The sequence below is a fragment of the Crassostrea angulata genome, chromosome 10 (genome assembly GCF_025612915.1).
Source record: "Crassostrea angulata isolate pt1a10 chromosome 10, ASM2561291v2, whole genome shotgun sequence".
In the NCBI taxonomy this organism is placed as follows: domain Eukaryota; kingdom Metazoa; phylum Mollusca; class Bivalvia; order Ostreida; family Ostreidae; genus Magallana; species Magallana angulata.
Genome location: NC_069120.1, coordinates 42,874,719 through 42,888,652, shown reverse-complemented (window position 1 = coordinate 42,888,652; position 13,934 = coordinate 42,874,719). Strand labels below are relative to the sequence as shown.

The 13,934-nt window shown below is 31.7% G+C and overlaps 1 protein-coding gene across 1 annotated transcript; it reads left to right on the top strand.

The window, feature by feature from the left end:
- The first annotated feature begins 10,181 nt into the window (after positions 1 to 10,181).
- Positions 10,182 to 10,860, top strand: LOC128166622 (NADH dehydrogenase [ubiquinone] 1 alpha subcomplex assembly factor 2-like). Its single transcript, XM_052831910.1, has one exon. The coding sequence runs from the start codon at positions 10,212 to 10,214 to the stop codon at positions 10,779 to 10,781; it is 570 nt and encodes a 189-aa protein (XP_052687870.1). The 5' UTR covers positions 10,182 to 10,211; the 3' UTR covers positions 10,782 to 10,860.
- Positions 10,861 to 13,934: the final 3,074 nt, after the last annotated feature.

The window sequence follows — 13,934 nt, the reverse complement described above, 5'->3', positions numbered from 1 at the left end:
TATTATTGTATATCATGTATCAGAGAATGCAGTTCTGTATTATACATGTACATGTAATGTTACACAGTTTCAAATATAAAGATTTTTATATGTTCATATGCCATTTCAAAATCCTGGTTACGGGGGATTTGTCAGGCCTTGTACGCTCTTGTCCTTTCACATTGGCCGCGTCTTTCAAAAATCTTTCTCAAAAACCAAAATGCCAGAAAAGCTGAAACTTGTGTGGATCAAGTATCCTCAGGTAGTGTAGATTGAAGTTTATTCAAATCATGAACCCCCTGGTAGGGTGGGGCCACAACAGGGGTTCAAATTTTTACATAAGAATACAGGTATATAGAGAATTCGAAAAATCTTTCTAATCTTCTTCTTAAAAACCAATTGGCCAGAAAAGCTGAAGTTTGTGTGGAAGGCACTGCATGGCAGCATCCTCAGGTATAGTGTAGATTCAAGTTTGTTCAAATTATGATCCCTGGGGTAGGATGGGGCAACAATGTGGGTTCAAATTTTAACACATATATTTAAAAATCTTTTAAAAATCTTCTAAGAAATCAGTCAACTAGAAAAGCTTCAAACTTGTGTGGAAGCATCCTCAGTTAGTGTAGCTACAGTCAAGTTTGTTCAATTCATAATCCCTGAGGGTAGGATGGGGCCACAATGGGGGGGGGGGGGGGGGTGGTGGTCGAATTTTTGCATAGGATTATGTAGAGAAAACTTATCTCTTTTTTTAAACAAATGGCCAGAAGAGCTGAAACTTATTTGGAAGCATCCTCAGGTACTGTTGATTCAAGATTGTTAAAATCATTATCCGTGGGTGTAGGGTGGGACCAAAATGGGGGTTTGGATGTTACATAGGGATATGCGGAGAACAATCTTTAGAAACCTTCCTTTCAAAAATCAATTGGTCAGAGAAGTTACTACTTGTGTGAAAGCAACATCAGAAATATGTCAAAGTCCTCATCTTCGTGGGTAGTGTCATGTTGTAAATTTTGAATTTACCGGGTGGCAGTAAATACAAAATTTACAACATGACAACTTGGTGGGGCTACATTGGAGGGTCGAATTTTTACCGAGGAAACATTTTTGATTAAAAAAAATCAAATGTTATAATACATGTACATGTATATGGTATTACATGTACTTATATGCAAGCGTTTTGACATATCGTTAATTCTTAATTGTTAAGACGTGAGTCCCTGAAGAACAACAAATGGTAGTAGAGAGGACACCAATGAACCCTCTTCATATTTTTCTTCAGATTTTTAAATCTTCAAAAAAGTCTGTAGCTGCGCAGTTCGACAACATTTCTGAGTGATTAAAAAGGCACTGTCCTGTTCTTGTATGCATGCATGCTTTTCAAACAACATGACATGTCGGATATTTATTACTTTTATAACTTTTGGTTTGGCAACATTTTCGGCCAGTTTCGGGCAGAAACAGGCCAGTTCAAGAAAAGTTTACATTCTTATCCTTAAATGTACAAAATGGCCGCACATTCCCCTTATGGTATCTACCCAGAGTTTTAAAAACTTGTATCAAACCAAATTAAACATGCAGTTGAAATAACTTATAAACTTACTACAAAGGCCAAAATACTTGCAGGTTTGTTTTCCTACAGTTAGTGAGCTTCAGCTCACATTGTTCAAAAATTCAACAGCCAAATTTTAACAAAATGAAGCAGAATCTCATAATTATTAAATTATGCACCAAAATACATTATATTAGGTTATAATTTAAGAAAATTTTATGATAGCCCTGAAATGAAAAATTCTTATTAATTTTTACAGAAAAGATAAACTTGCTTATTACATTTTATCATTACGTTATAACATATTACATTTATTCTACACACGACCAGTCACCACCCCAAAAATTCAAAAAAATTCATATTTTTTGGAAAGGACTATATATGATAAGGGCCTAAAATGGCCCCCTAAAATGAACATCATCATTTTACTATCATTCTTTGTTTTCTTAGTACAGATATGTATGTGATGTGTTTACATAATATTCATTTTGGTTCAAGTGCCCACAATTTAGAAATACGACATTGTAAAGACAACCTTTTCCCGCCATTTTTGCATTTTTAGCGTAAAACAGCTTGTTTTCAAGCAGTTTTTCCTTCCGAAAACATAGAGCGCATTGTTGAACAAATAAAATATTTTAATCAAAGATGTATCTAGCCAAGACTAATAAGTGACAAAAAAATATTCCTTGTTCAAGCATGCGCTCTATATTTCCTATTCGTAAATAGATAAGAAAAATGTCAATTTTTGGCTGATTTTGATTGAATTAAAGAAATGGCGTCACTTCTGACGTCATATACTGCCAGTGAGTGCAAATAAATCAAATAAATAGCTGAAAAATATATTTTATATCAACTTTTCTAAAAAATTAGTTAACATTTTATTGTACCCGAAACACTTAAAAATTGCCAAAATATGGGGGCCAAATTTAACTCTTATCATATATAGTTCTTTCAAAAAAAAAATTTTTTTAAATTATAGTTTACATGCTATTTTTATGAAATATTTATATATTAAGAGTTATATATTTATTTAACAACAAAACATAATGTTTCTAAACTGACCAGCTAGTAAAGAGATGATATCAGTTACTGAGTAGTTAATTGCATTAAGAATTCGTTGGTACTATTGTTTTCACAAAGAAGATGGAGGAACAAGATAGCGCAAATGCCCATTTGGTTTAGTCGTAAAATACAATTGCAAATCAAAATTTCTTATTACTTAATATACTTAAAATGTTATAATACAAGTTTACAATAGCACAATTTCTATCTATATTCATATTTGAACATTTTAATAAACGATAAGAAAAAAAATTCTAAAGTTTTGGTGGTATCGAACCCACAACCTAAAAACCCTAGCTATTTAAATTTACCTTATGTCCGGTGCTCTAACCACTGATCCATTACAGTAACAATAATTTCCATTGTTAAATGCTATATCCGACTTCATCCACAAATTTACGGACTTGTATTATTTTTCTAAAACGTTCAAATGTTGCAATACAAAATGACATTTTTAAAGTATAGTGGGTCATCTCTCCACGTTTTTGTTGATTGAAATCGGTTTGATTTCCTTCAAACCTTATATAGACTATGACAAAAATTTGGAGCTCATACCCACTCTATAAAACAAACGGAATTGAAGTTCTAAAAATGACACTATTTGGAGGTTTTGACACGCATACGCCACTTTAAATCATCATTATTCCAAATAATTAACATATCTAAGAGTTATAAATCGATGTTATGGTAAATATACATTGTTTTTAATAATTTAGAAAGAACTTATGAGAACTGTTGATATTTAAATTTTACAGTATCTTATCTATCCTCATATGGGCAGTTTACACGCCTTATTCACCCATCTTCTTTGCAAATTATAAAAATAAGGTTAATCAGTCCAGTTTCTGCGCAATAAATACATGTACACAATTTTTTTAATGGGTGGCACTGTAGCTCCCAGGTCGTCAATCCGATTTTTTCTTTAGACCGGGAGCTACAGAACTGCAGCTAGGTTACAAGTAACACACAGTAGGGTTTAAAATTTGGTGTGAATAAATGCATGATAATAAAATAATATCCAGTGATTCAATAAGACGTTTATTACGGAAGCGTATTAGTGCCACTCTAAATAATTTTTAATTTTTTAAAATTCCAACTTTAAAGTTGGAATTTCCAACTTTAATCTTGGAATTTCCAACTTTAAAGTTGGAATTTCCAACTTTAAAGTTGATTTTTCCAATTTTAAAGTTGATTTTTCCAACTTTAATCTTGGAATTTCCAACTTTAAAGTTGATTTTTCTTGGAATTTTCAACTTTAATCTTGGAATTTCCAACTTTAATCTTGGAATTTCCAACTTTAATCTTGGAAAAATCAACTTTAAAGTTGATTTTTCCAACTTTAATCTTGGAATTTCCAACTTTAATCTTGGAATTTCCAACTTTAATCTTGGAAAAATCAACTTTAAAGTTGATTTTTCCAACTTTAAAGTTGGAATTTAAAGTTGATTTTTCCAACTTTAATCTTGGAATTTCCAACTTTAATCTTGGAATTTCCAACTTTAAAGTTGGAATTTCCAACTTAAATCTTGGAATTTTCAACTTTAATCTTGGGATTCAATTCAACATATTTATTAATTGTTCAAGATTATCATGTACATACTACCGTATATGTATGTGTTAACTGAAAATTGCAGAATAGATTATTGTTTACATATAATTACTTTCCTTAATGTTTTTCAGTACTATGCTTCATTATGCTTACTCCTTTTAACTCTTTTATTTATTGAGGATTTTTTAAATTTATTTTATATGTATATGATACAATCAAGCAACCTTTTTATACACATATAAATATATATTGATTATGACATACCGGTAGTTATTGTTTTCATGGAATTCAAAAAATAAAATTGAAATTATAATTATGACATGTTCTATTAATTCCAGTGAGTTCGAGTTGCTGTATTATTATATTGAGTTCTTCTTGAAAGCAAATGAACTCCCCCATTCTTTTTATGAGTAAAGCCTAATTCACACTGAACAAAAAATCATAGTATATATCTATCTATCTATATATACAAATATAATAAAAATCAACTTTAAAGTTGATTTTTCCAACTTTAAAGTTGGACTTTAAAGTTGGAATTTCCAACTTTCCAACTTTAAAGTTGAAAAAATCAACTTTAAAGTTGGAAATTCCAAGATTAAAGTTGGAAATTCCAACTTTAAAGATGGAAAAATCAACTTTAAAGTTGGAAATTCCGTAGTTTATATATAATTTTTATAAGTAAAAATTATTTCTGAGGAAAAAAACCCAACTTTTTACAACAACAATAACGCGGGTTATGTATATTTTCTGCAACGTCGCCACCTTCATATCTCATATCCCACATAAACCGGTCCTACTAAACAGAGAACTCTAAAGAACTCTAGAGAACCCTTGAGAACTCTAGAGAACTCTGGGATTTTTTTCATTTAGAAAGGCTAATAAATGCTTTATTATGCATATATCTGTTCAGTAACATGTAATACTACATACATAAACTCATTAAAGTTGATTTTAAACTAATTAAAGACAAATTCCCGAAGGAAATCTAGTCGGCGTGATCGTCAAACTCCGATCCCGATCTAATGTCATTTAGACATTGTTTCTATATACAGGTTACCTCAAGCCATTGGTAAAATAATGCACGTAAAAACACAACATAATATATATTAAGCTATCACAATTCAATGATCATATTCTGTTGTTATAAATATAACAACTTACGTACGTTATTATTATTGTACAGAAAAAATGTATCTTGCTTTTTACTTAACGAATGACTCTTAAATTTCATTTGATCATTAAAAATGTATTCCCAAAGCATATTGTAAATAATTAAAACAGAAATATAGAATTTGACCACAATCGTGAACATGCCCCTCTAATTTCTTCTGTAAGGAAAAGGCAATCAATTTTATTATGTACAGTCCAACAAATTCAAATGACCTATGCTTTGATGCTACCCCTGGTTATTTTATGACGTATGCCATGAAGAGACAACATCTCGACACATTTTTGGTGCATCTAATGTTTCAATCTGTCTGTGTCGTGACTTTGCTTCCATTTAATTTTATTGACTAGTTAATCATTCTATTGCTCACAATTGATGTTTTGTTACTTGTAAAAGTTATTTTTAATTATGCCGTATTTATTGAAAACACAAATATATTATCATATCTTTTTATTGATACAATCGACATGAATTTTGGTCTCTGTATGTTTTCTAACATGATTTTTCTACAAACTGCGTGTACATGCAAAGACTGTATATAAGAGGTGTTATTAACTTTCAAGTGATCAAAAGTATAGATTAAATGAATACTTTCATTACTTTTTGAGACTGTAGGGAAATACTAGTAAGTCAAACTAATTCGTTTAAAATGATTTCTGTCAGACTGTTTTATCGTTGTAAATTTTAAATTTGATGGCAACTCCCAGCTGAAACTCTTAGTATCTTTATGTGAAGCAACACCAGAATTGTGCCATAGTGGATCTCGGATATTCTTTCGATTGTCCATTTATAAATGCATATTCATGGAGAAGAGTTGTTTTATTACATCAAGATTTGAAGTTGACGACAAGCAAAAAGTCAGTATCTTAATTAAAATCATAACAAATCACAAACGGAGAATAAAGACACTAACGCTACAAATTAATATGTAAACGGTGTGACCGTTGGACCGAGCGCAGATTTAACACAGTGCAGATTGATTTTTGTTGAAACTGAAAATTCATTTGAAACGCACACAGTAGGATCCGCCTGGTTGCCTACTCAAATCATCAGCCAAAGTTAAACCAAACGTCGCGTGCTCAGTCTACATTATGACGTCATGTTACAGACGTAAAACGTACACGTCTTGTCTTCGGAAATAGCCGAAGAGTTATTACGTTATTCCGAACTTTCTTTTATTTCTTCTTCCATTGTTTATCAATTTAATTCATATAAATGCCGCGATAATAAAATTGAATACTTTATTCAGTATCTAAAAGATCAGTTCCTTGACGTTTATGTTTTTATTTTCCATCTGATAATTGATAAGACATACATAGAACTAGTCGTGTTTCTTGATTGAAGCACTATTGAAACTTATCTGGTTTCCTTTTTAAGTTCTTTTAATTCAAATTACCTTCTATTGAAACACTGGAACTTATTTAATCGAGTTAAGGGGCAATAAACATCGATAAGTAACAGTCAATCAATGATCAAACTAACTTTTTAAAAACAAAATGGCTGCCAATATGGCGGCGCCCAGGGCTGGAAGAAATTTTTTTTGGCCTTAGTACCCCTGATTCAACTTTCATTTTTCACTGATTTTCTTATATATACGTATTACCATTAATCCTCGCTTCGCGAGGCGGGCTTCGCCCGCCTCTCGCTGCGCTCGGTAATATGTAAACGGTGTGACCGTTGGGCCGAGCGCAGATTTAACACTGGAGTTTGATTTATGTATGATAAAATATATTTAAAACGCACACAGTAGGATCCGCCTGCATAGTTGCCTACTCATACCATTCGACAAAGTTAAACTAAACGTCGCGTGCTCCGTCTACATTATGACGTCATATTTCAGACGTAAAACGTTCAAGTTTTGTCTTCGGAAATAGCCGAAGACAGTTACGTGATTCCGAATTTTTTTTATTTCTTCTTTTATTGTTCATCAATTTTATTCATATGAATGCCGCTGTAATAAAATTGCATACTTTGTTCAGTATCTAAAAGATCAGTTCCTTGACGTTTATGTTTTTATTTTCAATCTGATAATTTGATAAGACATACACAAAACAAGTCGTGTTTCTTGATTGAAGCACTATTGAAACTTCTCTGGTTTCCTTTTTAATTTCTTTTAATTCAAATTCACTTCTATTGAAACACTGGAACCTATTAAAGCGAGTTTAGTGGCAATAAACATCGAAAAGTACCTGTCAATCAATGATCGAACTAACTTTTTAAAAACAAAATGGCTGCCAATATGGCGGCGCCCAGGGCTGGAAGAATTTTTTTTTGGCCTTAGTACCCCTGATTCAACTCTCATTTTTCACTGATTTTCTTATATATACGTGTTACCATTAATCCTCGCTTCGCGAGGCGGGCTTCGCCCGCCTCTCGCTGCGCTCGGTAATATGTAAACGGTGTGACCGTTGGACCGAGCGCAGATTTAACACAGTGCAGTTTTTTGTAGAATAAAATTTATTTGAAATGCACACAGTAGGATCCGCCTGGTTGACTACTCAAAGCATTAACCAAACTTTAACGAAACGTCGCGTGCTCAGTCTAAATTATGACGTCATGTTTCAAACGTGATACACGTTTTATCTTCGGAAATAGCCGAAGAGAGTTACGTTATTCCGAACTTTTTTTTATTTCTTCTTTCATTGCTTATCAATTTATTTCATATAAATGCCGCGGTGATAAAATTGAATACTTTATACAGTATCTAAAAAATCAGTTCCTTGATATTAATGTTTTTTTTATTTTCCATCTGATAATTTGATAAGACATACATAGAACTAGTCGTGTTTCTTGACTGAAGCACTATTGAAACTTATTCGGTGTCCTCTTTTATTTCTTTTGATTCAGATTACCTTCTATTTAAATACTGGAACATTTTAATCGAGTTTAGAGGCAACAAACATCGATAAGTACCGGTCAAACAATGATCGAATTAACTTTTTAAAAACAAAATGGCTGCCAATATGGCGGCGCCCATGGATGGAAGAAATTTTTTTTGGCCTTAGTACCCCTGATTCAACTTTCATTTTTCAATGATTTTCTTACATATACGTGTTACCATTAATCCTCGCTTCGCGAGGCGGGCTTCGCCCGCCTCTCGCTGCGCTCGGTATAAAATATAATTAACCTTAAATAAAATACATATCAAGAATTATATTAAATGTTGAAAGAATTTAAAAAAGAGTAATTTTAATGGACTTGTAAACTGCTCGGGATCGAGATCCTTTGAATAATTTAGTCTCCCCCAACTTGATGTTTTGCGTGAAATAATTAATATTTACTTAAGGAAGGAGTCTTTTCTGGTTTTCGACTTGTCAAACGTAAATTTGATTAATTGTTCATTAAATCAAGATGAAAGGAAATTAAAATAGTATATTTTTCTTTCTTTTTTACTATCATACAACTTGGCATAGAAAAATGTAATCAATGTTTAGAATGGAACAAGGACTATATTTTTGGCGTAATATTGGTGAAGGAAAATATCACATGTTGCGCAATTCAGAATTGCTGCAGATTGATTATATATATATATATATATATATATATATATATATATATATATATATATATATATATATATATATATATATATATATATATATATATATATATATATATAATGAGTCTGTTGTAGCATTTTAAAAACAATAACAATAATGTTGGATTTTTTTTCACTAATGCGAACTAATAATATGATACTTGGGTTTCAGAATATGTTTTTAAAATATGATTTGCCTATCAAATAACATTTTTATAAGCTTTTTAAAGCGCCCATTCTATACATTGATTTTTGTGAAAAAATCACTAAAATAAGTTTTTCTCTCTTATGAAACGGTCAATATATTAGCTTTTCTGTCAATTTATATCTTTATTAAAAATCTTCATAATACATAATAATTAGAAATTTTTTATTATTGGAAGCATAAAAAAATAATCAAAATTTCTTAAAAATTTAAGAAAATTAGAGGAAATGCGGGCTAAGCAATATCAATTTTAGTATAAATATTTGTTCCAATTTAGTAGTATAAGCTGATAGACACCCTCATGGCCTATGATTTCATTGAAGATTTGAATCTTCAAATCTTAATCAAATGTCTACAGAACTATAAAGAGCTACACTTATTTTTATCACTCTTTACGTTGAGGAAAAAGGCAGTGACCTTGACCTGACCTTTATCCGAAAACAAAAAGGTCAAATTTAATTAAACTGATAGAATCATTAAGTAATATGATCCGTTTGACTGTGTCAAAATTTCATGCATTTCTTATTATAAGAAGTATGTTTGATAATAAAAAGACTCCTTCCTTAAATACAAATATTTTAAATATATATTTCGACTAAAATACAACTTTTTTTTATCATATAAAATGCAAAAATAGGTTCTAAATACTTTAAATATGAAAAAATCGCCAGAGTCCTCTAGAGTTCTCTAAAGTTCTCTAACGTTAGAGTTCTCTGTTTAGTAGTACCCCACATATAAACAGATTAATCACCAATTTAAAGAAAACATTTTATTGTTTGTATACAATGTTTATAAAATTGTTGTTTTTTATTCTTTATTACTTGAATGGATTATCTTTACTAATTTTGAGAGAGAGAGAGAGAGAGAGAGAGAGAGAGAGAGAGAGAGAGAGAGAGAGAGAGAGAGAGATTTGCCAGTACAATGTTAAAATATTTTTGTTTTGAATATCGCGCACCGTTGATATGATTTGAGGGAATTAAAACTTAAATATACACTAGAATGATTGATTTACAAATTTTAGATGGATAGCAATAGAGAAACAATGAAATAAGATGTTAAATAGCGCCAAGCGAAACATCTCTCAGTGCGAAACGAAACATCCCAGATTCATATGAGGGACGAATTATCTAATACTTTATATAACTTTCACTTTCGATCTTGAAGATGAACTCTCTACGTTATTCTTCAAAGTGTTTTACTTTATTGAATCATGGCAATGCCAGAAAGTATGGTATTCTTGGGAATTTTTTCAATAGGTTTAACAAAAAAGAATCAGACGACAAGTTCTTAGTTGGTGAAGATCCACACGGAAATACTTATTATGAGAAACCGCCATCGCCAGAAGCCTCTCGTCAAGTACCCAAACGTTGGATTAAGTACAATGATGCCATGTCAAAAAAATATACGGAAGAAAATCGACATTTCCTTTTTACCGATGCACCTATTCCCGTAGAATGGAAAGCATGGCTTCAGTTGAAAAGGAAATCGGCGCCGACTCTTGAAGAGGTAATTCGGAATGAAGCAATTAAACTGCGCACCATACAGCGGGCTAAAGAATTAGAAGATAAGGAAAAAGAGGAGAAATTACTCCAGACCCAAGCTGGTGAACTAGCTTCATCAGATCCACCTTCAAAAGAGCCGGATTTCCCAGTATATCCAGGTTTTTCTACCTTAAAGGAATATAGACAGGAATATGAAGAACTAAAACCTGATAGTGAACAGAAAAAGAAATAATATTTAATAAATCTGATTGTGCCAGAAATTTATCCTGTTTATGTTTAAAATGATCAAATTAAATATCATCCAAAATGAGGGTGTAATTTCTTATTTTTCAAAATAATTTAAACCTACCCAAAAATGTTTTAAGGATTATAAACATGATAAACAAAATGCTTGTATTTTTTTAATTGTAATTCACCACGGTGTAATCTGTATGGATTTTAAGCTGCACATTGAGATCAATACCTCAATTCAGTCTTTACTTTTTAGGGAAAATAAAATAAACTTTCTATTGAGAAAGCTAAGAAGCTATAAAAATATAGCTGTGGCACTTGACTCCATAGCAGAAGCATTGGAATAAATATTTACTTATGTTTCTCTTCCATTGACATGTAGAATGTTCTACACCTTGAAATATTGTATATTTTGTCCCAGGTTACAGTTTCCATCACTTTTGTTGGGTTTCCTAAAAACTGTCAGAAAAAAAGGTTAAAATTAACATATACAGCTGATATATGGTAAAAATTCTAAGTTTACTTCTTTCATATGTTCCTCTTTTTTTCCAGGAACAAATCATGTTTCTAACAGGGATTTATAATGAAACAAGAGGCCCAGGGGCCACATTGCTCACCTGAGCAACCATTGCCTCAGCTCTGATCAAATAAGCATTACAGTATCCAAATCAAAATATCTTGACAACTAAGTACAGTAGATCTTGCTCAAAATTTTTTAAAAATCTGCCGATTTTTATTTTTTGGACTGAAAACTTTCCCAGAATATTTTTAAAGATTTTCTCTATAGATTCCTATGTAAAAATTCATCCCCCATTGTGGCCGCGACCTACCCCCAGGGACTGTGATTTAAAAGACTTGAATTTACACTATCTAAGGATGCTTTCACTTCAGCTTCTCTGGCCTAAGGCCAGAATTTTTTTATTTTTAGGTTTACAAACAACAAAATGAAAAAGTTCCGTAGGAGGAGGAAATAAAAAAAAAATAAAAATCTCTTTTGACCTACAATTTTTTTACTTTTAGGTTTACGAACCACAAAATTGTAAAGTTCTGTAGGAGAAAAAAAAACTTTTATGACATCATCTTTATTCTAATATTAATATAATGAATGACAACTTCATGATAGTGGTGTGTAACTGCATCAAGTGTAGCATGTGAAAAGTATGTCATCTGTGTAACATATCTCTGAAATAGTACAATAGAATATTAGACATACAGCTTTGATATTACATGTACATATAGCAATGTCAGGGGTGTGCAATTACAAAATTTGGCCACAAAGTTACTAGCCCAAGATTCAAAGATACTATTCAGACTATTGTCGTACATGTCAACATTTCATTTAAAAAAAAACCTAAATTTTATGTACATAAAGTAATAATGTTTTCTCCTGTATGATACTAGTATTTAGTTATTAATATACAAAATATTTACCGTATTACTTTCATGTTTTCTGCAGTTAAAAAATATTCAACTTCATTGATCTCACATTTTATTTACAAAATTGGTTTGGGTGTTTATATGTGAGAAAACTCAAACATAACATTGTGAATGTGAACAGTCTCTATAAAATCACTGCAACTATATGTGTGCATGTATTTTATCCTGTTGAATTTCCATGTACAAAGTACAACTATGCAATTAAAAATGTAATGGTAAATTTTAATTGAAAATAACGGAAAATGCGCAAACAATAATATGATTTTTTTAAATTCACTAGGCAGGTCACTTGAAAATGTGTTCATGAGAATAGTTACTGCAGAAATTTATAATATCTCTAATACATCTCTCTCTCTCTCTCTCTCTCTCTCTGTAAAATAAATTTTTTAAAAAGCCAATGAATACATATGCCAATTCAACACAAAAAGAAAGGGAATCATTTTACAGTGATGTACTTGAAAACAGCTGCACAGGTAACTATCGAAGCCATGTTCAGTGAGGTGTGACTATCTCATCTAGCCACTGGTCAACACTGTCGGTAAAACTTCAAAGTATGAAACTAACAGCAGAGTGTTTGTAGAAGCTTCTCTGAAGAATGTAGCACGAGAAAAAGATGCGTAAGAAATTTTTAGGCTATCATGACACAAAAAGAGCAGATTTTATGCCTCTGTGATAACAATGACGATACACTTTTCCTACTAGAAAAAATTTGCTGTCGGGGAGAAAAATAAGATCATTATTGTAATTTTATTTTTTTTCTAAAAATTCAGAAAACGGAGCGGCGGGTTTGTAAACCTAAAAATAAAAAAATGCTGGCCCAATTGTTTTTATTAAGAAGAAGATTTTCTCTTTATATTCCAGTGTAAAAATTTATCCCCCCACTGTGGCCCCACCCTACCCCCAGAGACCATGATTTGAACAAACTTTTATCTCCACTACCTGAGGATGCCTCCACAGAATTTTAAGCTTTTCTTGCCAAATAGTTTTTGAGAAGAAGATTTTTAAAGATTTTCTCTATATACTCCTAAGTAAAAATCCATCCCCCCATTGTGGCCCCACCCTACCCCCAGGGACAATGGTGTGATCAAATTTAAATCTTCACTACCTGAGGATGCGTCCATACAAGTTTTAGCTTTTCTGGCCAAATATTTTTAAAAAGAAGACTTTGAAAGATTTTCTCTATACCGGGTATATTCTAAATGTAAAGAGCCATCCCCCCACTGTAGCCCCACCCTACCCCCAGGGACCATGACGTGAACAAAATTAAATCTACACTACCTGAGGATGTTTCCACACAAGTTACAGCTTTTTTAGTCTATTAGTTTTTGAAAAGATTTTTTTTAAAAATACCAACAAATTTTCAATAATTCTAAATTATCTCCCCTTTGAAGAGAGTGTGGCCCTTCATTTGAACAAACTTGAATCTCCTTCAACCAGTGATGCTTTGTGCCAAGTGAAATCTGCCCAGTGGTTCTTGAGAAGAAGATGAAAATGTGAAAAGTTTACAACAACGACAACGATGACAGACAAATTTTGATCACAAAAGCTTTTAGCTCAGGTGAGCTAAAAATCTGACATCTTTTATCCATTTGAAAATTTTCTGGCCTCCTCATACAATTTTTGTATTCTGAAGCGATAGAGTGCTGTTTCAAAATAGAAACAGGTAATTAAATATTACAAAGCTCACCCAGACGAGGCATCACCCTTATGAGGCATT

Excerpts from the sequence above, each read along its gene's own strand:
- LOC128166622 (XM_052831910.1), top strand. The coding sequence starts at position 10,212 with ATGAACTCTCTACGTTATTCTTCAAAGTGTTTTACTTTATTGAATCAT.